The sequence below is a fragment of the Triturus cristatus genome, chromosome 7 (genome assembly GCF_964204655.1).
Source record: "Triturus cristatus chromosome 7, aTriCri1.1, whole genome shotgun sequence".
In the NCBI taxonomy this organism is placed as follows: Eukaryota; Metazoa; Chordata; class Amphibia; order Caudata; family Salamandridae; genus Triturus; species Triturus cristatus.
Genome location: NC_140590.1, coordinates 1,270,354,119 through 1,270,366,710, shown reverse-complemented (window position 1 = coordinate 1,270,366,710; position 12,592 = coordinate 1,270,354,119). Strand labels below are relative to the sequence as shown.

The 12,592-nt window shown below is 49.1% G+C and overlaps 1 protein-coding gene across 1 annotated transcript in view; it reads left to right on the top strand.

The window, feature by feature from the left end:
- The window catches only part of SEZ6L2 (seizure related 6 homolog like 2), a 256,811-nt gene that overhangs the window by 187,879 nt on the left and 56,340 nt on the right, over window positions 1-12,592 (top strand). Inside the window, exon 11 of the mRNA XM_085614538.1 lies at window positions 12,073-12,269. Within this exon, the coding sequence (XP_085470664.1) occupies window positions 12,073-12,269 (197 nt within the window). The remainder of the gene's footprint in view (window positions 1-12,072; window positions 12,270-12,592) is intronic.

Here is a 12,592-nt window from a genome sequence, read left to right as displayed (position 1 = left end):
CACTTAGACAACAGGAGGGGACTCTGACCCGGGGGACCTGCAACTGGTTGTGCCCTCATAACCTGTGGACAGCTTGTGGATGCCTACTGCTCAACAACTCGCGATGGGCCGGCTGTGGGACAAGTCGCAGCAAGGACAGACATGCACGGGGAGCCTGGACCCCCCACACGGGCGCCAAATGGAGACATGGAGCTGCAAGCGGTGGCCCTCTTGGCCAAAATGGACTCTGTACTTGCGACGGTGGAGAGGATTGGCACTACCCTGGAGCAGACCAAGGAGTCCCTAGAAACACGGATCGACAAGGCCACGTCGGATTTCACCCTCCTCCACGCTGATCACCGTAAGCTGGCCGAGAGAGTTGCAGCACACAGTCAAACGCTTCAAGAGCTTCAGCCTGTTACCCAGAGCCACAGCACAGCACTACAAGATGTGCTTGACCGGGTCCATGCACTCGAAGACCGGATAGACGATGCGGAAGGGCGCTCCCGACGCAACAATATCCACGAGGTGGGCCTTCCGGAGGGAGTGGAGGGAAGAAACCCGGAGCAATATGTTGAGTGCTGGTTGCGTGATCTCCTGCCCCAGGGGGTGTTATCCCAACAATTCATCGTGGAAAGAGCGCACAGAGTGCCGGTGCAGAAGCCCAGGCCGGGGGCCAGGCCCCGCCCGTTCCTCTTCAAACTTCTCAATTATCGGGACAGGAACGAGACCTTCAGGTTCAGATGTCGGCAGCCGCCCGGAGAGAAGGTCCAGAAGGCGTAGGCGCCGAGGGGCGCACCAATCTGCAAGACCGGGCCCAGTAGCACCTAGCCCAGATAGAATCAGAATGGAACGACAGGAGGTACTTGAGGCGGTGGCGACCGTTGGGACACCGCATAGCAGTGACCGCATGGAGGCCCACACGTGCAGTGATCCGGGAACCAGTGGCACGTCGTCTCCATCCACCGTGATCTCGTAAGACTTGAATTTGCCAGTGGTGACCCCACAGACTGATGACCAGATTGTGTGATATTATGTCAGTGTGCTAAGTTCGGACAGGGTTTGCACACACTAGCTGAAACTTGCTGTTCCCTTTTATATGTCTGCACACATGTCATTGAACTGCACTGTGTACTGGGGGGTCCTCGGAGCTTAACGGGGCACATGTGTAACACAAGGGGGCGGCCTGCTGCACGGGGGCGGGACGCACACGGCGTTAGACGCCACACTCGTCTACACTCGTAGGCCCCTGCTGCTGCAACCCGCACCAGACCTGTGCGTTAGTTTAATTCACGTCACGCTACTGCACCTCCTACACTCAGAGGAGACATGGGAGGGGGAATAGTGCAAACAAGTCACCATTATCGCACAAACCCCACCAGGCACTACACTGGAATAGCTCACCATTGACTGGAGTCTCTGAGGTTTGGACGGATGCCCCTTCGGGCATACGCCCTATTTGTTACACTGTTTGCAGTTGTTATATTGTTCACATGGCAGTGCATCGACATGCTCCCCTTGGACCATAGCCCAAATCTCCCCCCCCACCCCCCCTGGTGCGGCCACTTCGCCCCAAGCCACGCCTGACTACCCAGATTTATGATGACACACACTAATATCGTGACCTGGAACATACGTGGCATGCACACACCGTCGAAGCATTACTCCATCTTTTCCTACCTACAGCGGCACTTTGTGGGGATTGCCCTCCTACAGGCAACGCACATGACCCGGACGGAGCTTGATAGGCTTTGCAGGCGTTGGAGAGGGCAAATATATGGCACCACCTTTTCAGTGCATGCGCGGGGTACACTGATCTGGGTGCAGGCGGGCGTCCCCTTCAATTGTGAGGGGGTGGAGGTGAATCGGGAGGGCAGGTACACGCTAGTGCGGGCAAAACTGAATGGTCAAGAGATGTTGCTGGGATCGTTATATGCACCTAATGTGGATCAGTCGTCCTTTCTAACGCGGCTGACGCAGCTCCTGCACCCCTATGCTGGGCTCCCCTGGTTGATAGGAGACTTCAATATGGTGCTGGATGTTCAGTTAGACAGATCTTTTCCCCCCCTCCGTGCCACAGTGGCGGAGTCCAACGCGCAGGCGCTTAGGGACTGGCTCGCGCACTGGGCGCTGCAGGACCTGTGGCGCATACTCCACCCGACGGATAGGATCTACTCCTACTACACAGCAGTACATGATTTGCATGTCCGGTTGGACAGAATAGTGGGTTCCCAATCATTGCTCCTGCTTATTGCGCAGTCAGAATACCTGGGGCGGACGCACTCTGATCATAACCCCCTGTGGTTTTGGATCAGCTGGGAGGCGGACCGCTCGCCGGTGTCCACTTGGCGACTTCAACCAAGCGCGCTGGAGGACTCGGAGTTTCGCTCTTCCCTAGGTACGGCTATCTTAGCATATTTTGACATTAATGAAGGGACGGCGAGCAGCGCATTAGTGGAGTGGGACGCCCACAAAGTGGCCGTCCGGGGACACTGCTTGGGGGCCACGTGGAACATACGTAGGACGCTTTCAGATTCCCTGGCGCGCTTAGAGGACGAGCTCTTACAGTATGAGCGGGAGGGAGAAGGAGGGGTTAGACATTCGCACAGGTTGGAGGATCTCCGCGCCAAACATAAGGAGCTTCTGGAGCGGCTCCGATGTCACAACTATGCGGCGTACACGGCCAGAACGCACGCTCGGGCGGATAGAGCGGGCCGCCTACTGGCTTGGTTGATACGGCAGGAGGAACGCCGTGCCCTGATAGGAGCAATTCGAAGGGTGGACGGGATGCTGGTATATACGCAGCGCGAAATCCACCGGACCTTCACTGATCACTATAAGCAATTGTACAAGGCCAAAGGGATTGGACCCAGGTATCTTCTGGAGGGGTTTTTGGACTCTATCCAACTGCCCACAGCCTCAGAGGAGCATAAGGAAGCACTCAATGAACCTCTCTCCCTAGAGGAAATTGGGGAGGCGATCCAATCAATGGCATCCGGGAAAACGCCGGGGCCAGACGGTTTGCCTGCAGAGTACTATAAAGCATATCGTGAGTCCCTGGCGCCGTTACTTCACGCGCTCTACAACAAAGCGATAGAGGAAGGATCGCTGCCCCCTTCCATGCTGGAGGTGTTCCTGGTCTCCCTGCCTAAACCAGACAGAGACCACATGGCTTTGGGATCATACAGACCCCTGGCGATGCTTAACGTGGATTATAAAATCCTCGCAAAAGTGCTGGCGGAACGGTTGGCACCAGTGGTCCCCCACTTAGTACATGCAAACCAGAACGGGTTTGTCCCTGCGAGGTCCACGTCGTTAAATCTCAAGAGGTATTTCAGGGTGGCAGCCGAGGCCCTACATGAGTGGCCCAGAGCAGGATGCCTTATCCTAGATCTGGAGAAGGCGTTTGATTGCCTAGAATGGGGTTATCTGTCGGTGGTGCTGTTGCGGTATGGGCTGGGAGGGGGGTTCCTCCAGATGGTCAACCTGCTCTACAAGAACCCCACAGTCCGTGTGCGGCTGGGCCCCTACGTCTCTGAAGCGGTACCGGTGGGCCGGGGCACTCGGCAGGGGTGCCCTCTGTCCCCGTTGCTGTTCGCGCTGGCGATTGAGCCCCTAGCGGTGGCTATACGGGCGACTTTAGGGGATGGTATACCACTGGGGGACACGGTTCATCAGGTGTCGCTCTATGCTGACGACCTGTTGGTGTATGTGAGGGATGTGGGGCGCATGCCGGAGCGGCTGGCCCAGCTGCTGCAGACCTTCGCCACTATCTCGGGACTTCGAGTGAATGCGGGTAAATCCTGTCTTTATGCTTTTAGCGCAGGGCCCGCGGACCTGGGATACTGCCTTGATGGTACGCAGGTCCAGTGGAAAGAGGGCACCTTCCGATACCCGGGGATACAAATCTACCGTCGCCCAGCTGATTTATTTGATGGGAACCTGGGAAGGGCGGTCATGGCGCTTAAATCGCAGGTGCGCTTCTGGAGTACACTTCCACTGACGACTATAGGTAGGGTGGCACCCGCCAAAATGGTCATGCTTCCCTACCTCCTGTACTACTTTGTTAATTTGCCGCTATTTATTCCGGCCCCCTTCTTTGGCGTGCTCAATAGGATGTTGCGGGACTTTGTCTGGGGCACTTCTAGACATAGGCTGGCACTTACGAAATTATTCCTGCCGACAGATCGGGGTGGCCTGGCTGCTCCTTGTTTCGAACACTACTATCTGGCCGCTCAACTGCAATGGGTTGCTCGCTGGTTGGCGGATAGGGGCAGGGATGATACAGCCACAACAATGGCGCCTTACTCGCTAGAACAAATAACCAGACTCTTCCACCCTCTTGCTACATTCATGCGGCCGACACCGCTCCTCTTGGCTGTGGCATACAAGTGCTACCGAAGGGCCCTATATCTCACCCGCACTGTTATCCCTTATGCGCCGGCCATACCTCTGGAGGGTTCCCCTAGTGGTGGAGGGGTGCTTGCGGCTCCTGCGCTCATAGAATGGTGGGAGGCCGATGTACGTACGCTAGGAGATCTATACCAGGATGGTGAGCTCATACCATACGAGACCCTAGTGGCAGAGGACGGGCTACCGCCCGGGGGGTTCTTGGCGCACCGCTCCCGGATGGCGAGATTGACTGCCAAATGGGGGGACATGACCACGGAGCCCAGTCAGCATCTAACCATGCAATACCTGCATGTCATGGGTAGAGGCAGGCACCTGGTTCGCGGCATCGCTAAGGGAACATGCGGCGGTCAGCTTGGGCCCGCTTCAATGCAAATGGGAACTGGACCTGGGGCGGCCACTAGTGGATAAGGAGTGGGAAAGGAAACTTAAAAGTCCCGTGCGTATCCCCAGGAACATGCGGTTCCGCCAAATCCAGTTATTCATTGTCCACAGGGCTTATCTCACACCAGAGCTGATCAACAGGTATTTTCACCGCAACAATGCACTGTACCCTAGGTGTAATGAGCTGGGGGCGGGGTTCTTGCACATGCTGTGGAGCTGTCCTGGGTTGGGCACCTATTGGCGCGTGATCAGTGGGTTGCTGCAGGGTAGCGCGGGTCCTACCATACCCTTTGACTGGCCCGAACATATCTTACACCACTTTAAGAGGTCTCCTAAAGACAAGGTAACGTCCCGATTCTTGGATCTGGGACTCGTAGTAGCAAAGCGCCTCCTTACAAGGAGGTGGAAGGCACACCACCCGCCACACACACGGGCATGGAGCTCCTCATTTCAGGCATGGGCTAGGGCAGAGGGGACTGCCATCCGAAGGGAGGAAACCCTGGGGTTGCGAAAGGAGCCTATAGCGGCCCGCTGGGAGCAGATGCTCTGCGTGCTACAGCGGCTGGATTGGGAGGGCCACATGGGACATACGGGGGAAGCTGGCAGTGTCCGCGCGGGTGGAGGCATGCCACAGGCTGCTGTACTGACGGGATAGTATGGTCCCACTTTCTCCTACCCTACCCTGGCACGAGTGCAACTACACTAATGCGGTTATGGCTGAGGAGCACACAAGTGACCCCGGGGGGCGAGGGGTGGAGACAGAGGTAGAGGGGGAGGGAGTTAAGCATGTACAAATGGTTTACGCTGCCATTGTTATGGTTTCTTTGCTTTGTAAGTAATTCATCTGTTTCATTGCTTGAGCTGAATGATAGGCATAGGATCACACGAGTAACTGAGAGGTTGGCACACGGTTTTTTCTACTACGCCTTAGAGACTGCACCAGAATTGACAAAATGTAGTACAGCTAGCTCCTGGGTGAGCATTCACTGTTTCATTTGCAGTACAGTTTGAACGCATGTTAAACTAAAGTGGTCACACGCCCATGTACTGATTAACAATTTATGCATGCTTGCAAACTTCTGTATGCAATGCCTGTTATCACTGTGTGTATTCTTAAAATAATAAAAACAGATTTGATAAAAAAATAAAATTAAAAAAAAAAAAGTTATAAAGATTTAAAAAAAGATAAAACGGGACGGAGCCCCGGGCCCAAATGGCCTACCGGGCGGACTGTTCAAGCAGGATCCCAAGGAGTGGGCAGACCTGTTAACACAGCTGTATAGGGAATGCAGAGCCCTAGGTGACATGCCGGATGCCTGGAGAGGCTCTCTATTGCAACCAATATATAAGAAGGGAGCAAAAACCGACCCTAAAAATTATAGACTCATTGCCTTGCTAATATCGAAGGCAAAGCATATGCCAGCACTTTGTTACACAAACTAACAGCCTGGATAGAGGATAATGAAATACTACCTTTTTACCAGATCGGATTCTGAAAAGGCTGCTCCACTATAGATAACATTATGACCCTTTCGTTCCTGGCATATCAGGCAAACTCTGGTAAAAACCTGCCAGTATTTGCATGTTTCATAGATTACTTGGCCGCCTTCGACGGGGTTAATCGAAATAAGTTGTGGTACAAATTGTCCCGCTGGAAGATCCCCGGAAAAGTATTGAAGGCATTGATGTCATTGTATACCAACACGTGGGTGAGGATCAAACTGGTGGGGGATACAGTCACTGTAGGACTTGGCCCTTTTTCCCTCAGTTGTTTTCATTTTTTATATTGATGCAGATTCAGGGAGCCATTTTAATTACCCCTGAAAACTTCTGCCTGAGGGCCTGAAGCACAAAATGGTGGCCACCTGTGACATCACCAGCATCCACTGGAACCTACCAGCACCTTCCAGAACATTCCAGGAGATTCCAGAACTCTGTGACAGTTGGAGACCGTTTAGAATGTTGGGAGGATAAGAGAGGCAGTTGGCAGTTGGAGCTGGCAGTTGGCACCTGACTGGTGAAGAGAGAGGAGCACAACAGTGAAGGAGGAAGGAGTGAAGCAGCAGGGGTGGAAACTTGTGCCTGGAGTGGGGTCCATAAACCCACCCTTGATACTTGTCCCTACTGATGGATCCCAGCCTATAGCCCTGTGTGGGAAGAAGACAGAAGAAACTTATCCTAAAGACCTGGACAGCAGGAACAGGCCTTAGAACCAAGAAAACAGCAAGATTCTGACCTGAGAACTGGTTTCCCTGGAGTCCGGCGTCGAGTAGCCTGAAGACCTGGAGCCCGAGGTGGAGAAGCGGCGCTGACTGAAGTAGCAGACGTCGTACCCGGAGCCGCCTGAGGTCGTGAGAGGGCGCCGACGGAGGTCGTGAGGAATACCAGAGGTCGAGGAGGAAGTGAACCGAGGTCGAGCGAGCGGCGTCATCGGAGGAGTGAAGTCCGCCCTCCGGAGTCGTCGGAGACCGAGGTAGAGGTGAACCGGAGGTCGGGAGTGAGGATCGCACTCCGGAGTCGCCCGGAACCTGTGTGGAGGAGCACCGGAGGTCGGGGGTGAGGATCGCACCCCGGAGTCGCCGGAAGTCGACATCAAGGCCAGGCCGGCTGACGTCATCGGAGCCGAGAGCGCCACCGGACCGGAGCCGCCCGAAGTCGACATCGTGAGGAGACTGCCCGACGCCGTCGAACCGGAGGTCGAGATCGAACCGAGGCCACCGACATCGGACCGGAACCGCCTACCGGCGTCGTCAAAGAACTGACATTGTGCCGAGGCCGCCGAGACCGAACCGGAACCGCCTCACGGCGTCGACACGACTCCAGCGGCGTCGGAACATCAGAAAAAGGGCAGTAAGTGGAGTAGAGGGCGCCTAAGGCCCTGTGGAGACCTGAGAGACTGCTCTAAGGGGCTAGGGAGGTGCTGAAACCAACCTGACTGTGCAAGGGGTGAACTGGGACTAACCTAGAGAGGTTGTGTGGAGAGAGAAAGCCAGGGCACTGGTATTCCCCCCTTTGATCCACCTCAGCTTAGGCCTCAGCCTTGTCCCAGCCAGGGAGTAGCCCCCCTCAAGCCTTCCACAACCCTACAAGCTGTGCCTGGGCCAAATCTGCCCTTAAGAATTGAAGTGTCATCTGATTACATGAGTGTTGCTGTATACTTTTAATTATTTATTGGGGATACTGTATTTATTGAGTTTTTACCTATTTATTGCTGCACTATATTTATGGGTCCACAGGACTTGTTGGTGTACAATATTTATTGGTACAGTATTTATTGCCTCAAAGTATTTAATTGTCTGTATATATTGCACTTGTATTTATGCCCTGTTATTTATGATCACCCCTATTTATTTCATCAAACAGCCAATATTTATTTGACCTGCACTAATTGAAACTTGTATATTGTGATTGACCTATTTATTTTTCCAATCGGTAACTAAGAGAAAAAGATAAAGAAAGAATATTTTCATAATTTTTACGGTGTAGAGTCGTTTTTGGAACGGATGCACGCATGGTTCTTGTATGGGTATATTGTATGCTTAGCACTGCGCCTGTTTCCTGACCACTCGAGCCAAGCTACCACAGTGTGTTCGGGGAGTCCACCACCACCCTGCGGAGTGGGAGTGGGCGTTTCCAACAGTCACACATTAGATGTCAACTGTCCGCGGCCTAAAGCAGGGCTGCGTTTTAGCACCCACACTCTTTAATCTTTACACGGCAGACCTGGGGAAAGCTATACAAGGAGCAAGTTTGGTAATCCCAAACATCGAACAGCAACGACTAAATATACTTCAGTATGCGGACGATCTGGTGATTCATGATCACACCAGAGTAGGTTTACAAAGAGGGTTGAATGCACTAAACAACTACAACCTGGAAAACGAACTTTTGGCCAACCCCAGTAAAACAAAAGTTGTGGTGTTTGGTAAACACCTTAAGAAAACAGGTTTACAGTTGAGACTGGGCAACAACAGCATAGCCACAGAAAGAGCATATCAATATTTAGGAGCATGGCTGAACGACAAAGGCAAGGCAACTTTGCACCAGGCCAAGACGCAAGCCAAAATACAAACCACCATTTACGACCTCTGCAAACTCCAAGGCAAACTATATAGCCCTACCACGAAACCCATCATGAGAGTCACAAAAGCCAAACTCCTTGCGGTTGCAGGGTATGCATCACAGGCATTCCCAGGTAAGATGGAAAAGATGATGGAAAAAGCCCAGTACCAGTGTTATAAAAGGCTTTTTAGGCTCCCCAAGTACACAAAAAACACCCTGATTCGGCATGAGTTTGGCCTTGTACAACAAAAATACAAATGCAGGAGCACCCTCGTTAAATTTTGGTTCAAGACGATAAAAGCTCAGAAAGGATCCCTTAAGGAGGCATTGAGAACAATATTTGATGGGTTGTCGAACCCATGGTAGAGATACTGCCTGGAGACAGTGGCAGAGTTGGACTTATCTACAGCATCCTGGTCAAAAGAAGAACTAAACTACCTTGCAATAAAGAGGGTGCTAAAAAAGCACACCGACCAGATATCAAGGGACGAAGATATAGCAAGACTGAAGGTAGACAGAGGTCTGGCCGGCGTAACTAAAGCATACGAGTCGCATAAAATCCAGTCATACATGAACAGTCCTCTAGGAAGGAAGTGTTTGAAGGAAATTCAATGGGTGTGCCTAGTCCCCCTACCAATAAAAGAACTGAACCTGGCTTGGAAATCATTGAACAATATAGTCAGTTGTAGGCTGTGTAATTATAGGGCTGAATCGTTGGTACATCTACTATGCTGCTGCCCTGCATTACTACAGCATCAATGTATTCTGTTAAAACCAATGTTCCTGAGACATGGGACCAGAAGATACGCCGATGGAGTGGCACTGCTTCAGTCAAGTATAGAGTCTTCAGACCTGGCCAAATTTGGCAAATATATGAACATGACACGAAGGGCCCTAATCGAAAACAAAACAGAGGAAAAACGTGGGGTGGCAACTGTTGAGCCCCCAGAAGTAACAGAAGGAGCAGTATGGCGAATAGCCCCTCCCAGGAAAGAATTGCACGGCACCTATAAGCCCCACAATGAACTAAGAATTAATTTCCCATGAAAACCCAGGGAATATGGACCTTTGCTAATATTTAATTTTAAAAACAATGAATTTAAGAACAAGGTCACAGTTTAGATACGGTCTGGTATTACTGACCAAATGACAGTCCTAAATTATTATACACGTTTAGATAAATGTTTTATAATGTCGTGAGATACATATTTTATTGTAATTCTGGCTAATGTACTACAATTTTGCAAAGATTTTAAGTAATTATGCAAATAAAAATTCACTGGGACTTCACTGCAGTGATAAAACAAACCAAACAAAAATAAAAAATCACTGGGACAGGCCCTATGCCAAACCTGTTACAAGTGACCAGTTTTCCAAGACCAGTGCTTAATTCCTAAAACAAATAAGTTCCAGGACCACACCTGTTTGTAGAAGGCCCTCCCTGACGCATCCCACTTCCACCACTAGCATGGCCCACTTCCTCCACTAGTGACTGCGGTGCTCTTTGAATTTTTTTACTTGTTTAGATTCATCAATTGGGGCACTTTTCAAAGGACGGGCCAAAAATGTGCCTATTTGCTAATAACTATGTCATTATTTGACAAATCTAAATGTCATTTGGCAGATATTTAGTATGTTTCATCTTCTGTGGGTATGACAAATTTATTCAGGTCCATCAAGGGGGTGGCAAAAATGAAAGTGGAGGACAAAAAGGGTTTCTCAGGTTATTAGAGTGCTATAAAAATTATAAGATAACATATCAATTAACGTTGGTGCTCTGTAACGAACATGCATAACATTTGGCAGGGTAAGCCAGGGTTTCAGGCAGATCTGAAGAGGGGACAGAGATAAATAGGGGTAGGTCAAAAATCATGGATTGGCTAATAACTTTGCTGTTGTTTTACAGATATGCACATTGCTTGGCAGACACTTACCAAAGTTTAAAGTGATATTACAACCGGCATTGTAATAACACCCTAACATATGATCAAATTAACCCCAGAAATTCACCTAAAAGCCAGAGTTAAAGTCAAATTGGGGTTATGAATTAAAGCTGAAAAACATACCTAACACAACAGCCAAACAGACCATAGCAACTTGTATTTGAAAAGCAATGCTTTGTGCCAATCAATACAAAATAAAAGCACAATGTAATGAAATAGCAACACATATTCAAACCAATAAATAATTCTAAATTCATTGTTGTCTCTCTCATAGGGTTAAGGGTAGTGAGGTATTTAATCTCATCTGTAATATTATTAATGGCATGTGATATATTACCAGCAAACCAAAGAATTGAAAAAAACAGGACTTTATTAATGGTAAACTAAAATGGTGTCATACAGTGACCATGATACTGTTTGGATCCAATTACAGATGTTTCTATAACTCAACCAAAAATTGAGCTCTAAATCACCCATATTATTTGGGAAATGATACCATTCGAATCACCTTTGTGGCACTATCTACTATCTCAGGTGCTTGTCTCCACAATAGTAGATCAGTGTGCCTGGTAGTGTGATGAAGAGTGTGTCTTTTCTATTTGGACTTGAAACAAAAAATAATCCAAATGTTTCATCACACTGCTAATACCCTGTTCTATATTTGTATTCTTAATTTGAGGGAGAAGACATATGCTATGGGTAAGATGTCGATATTTCTAGTATTTTAAGATATATCATGGGCATGCTCTAAAGACATTCTTAGATGAGAACAACACAAATTTTAGGAGAGGCTGTGTAAAAGTACTCCTTTCTCTTAGCTTAATTTTTCCACTGCCTACCATAATTAATTTATCTGCTAGCCACTGTTCCTTCCTGTTTTTTTTTTGCTTCTTCACCTTGTGTCTATTCTTCGTTGCCCAGTCTCTGAAATCTTGTGCCGAGCTTGAGCACCCCTTGTCCTGTGTTACTGTATTCCTCTCATCTCCTGCAACATCAATATTCCCAGATTATTTTCATCGGTCAGTTTTCCGGTATTAGGCTGGTTCTTATTTATAACTAAACATTAAAATATTAATGATATATCCATATATCTAGGTCAAAAATATATTTTCAAGGTGTTGCTACAGAACACAATCTGAAAAACAAATGTTTGAAATTACAAGTTATTTTCCTAGGCCTTAAGTACATTTGATTGCACATCTCAGGCTACCAAGCTATGTTCAAGGGCTACACCTGATTGAGCTCTTTAAAGCATTTACTTCTATTTCTTTATTACTACCCTCCTTCTCTGTAGCCTGAATATCCGAAAGAGTGACATCCTGACTGTCTTTGATGGTGAGGACCTGACAGCCCGCATCCTGGGCCAATACATGGGGGTGCACCAGCGCTTCATGATCTTCTCTTCCGACAACGACGTCACCATACAGTTCCAGTCTGACACCAACGACCCCCTATTTGGGCTGAGCCAGGGTTTCATCATACACTTTAAAGGTAAGAGGGACAATAGACTTTAGGGGGTATGTTACACGAATACAGTAACCAAAAAATTGTTTCACATTAATATTGTCCCTTAAATAATGTTCATACAAATATTGTCCTATTGGGGTTATTAATAGAAAATGATCACCTATTGGGATGATAATTTTGGAAACAATACCTAAGACACAATATTTGTGTTATACAATCTGACATTCGGAGATGGGACATCATGGGTGAATCTCTTGAATTTTTCTCCTTGTTCCACCTACCTTAATGTTTATGGTTACTTCCAACAATCTCTTTAAGATTGTTTTTATCTTTTCATATTTGCCATA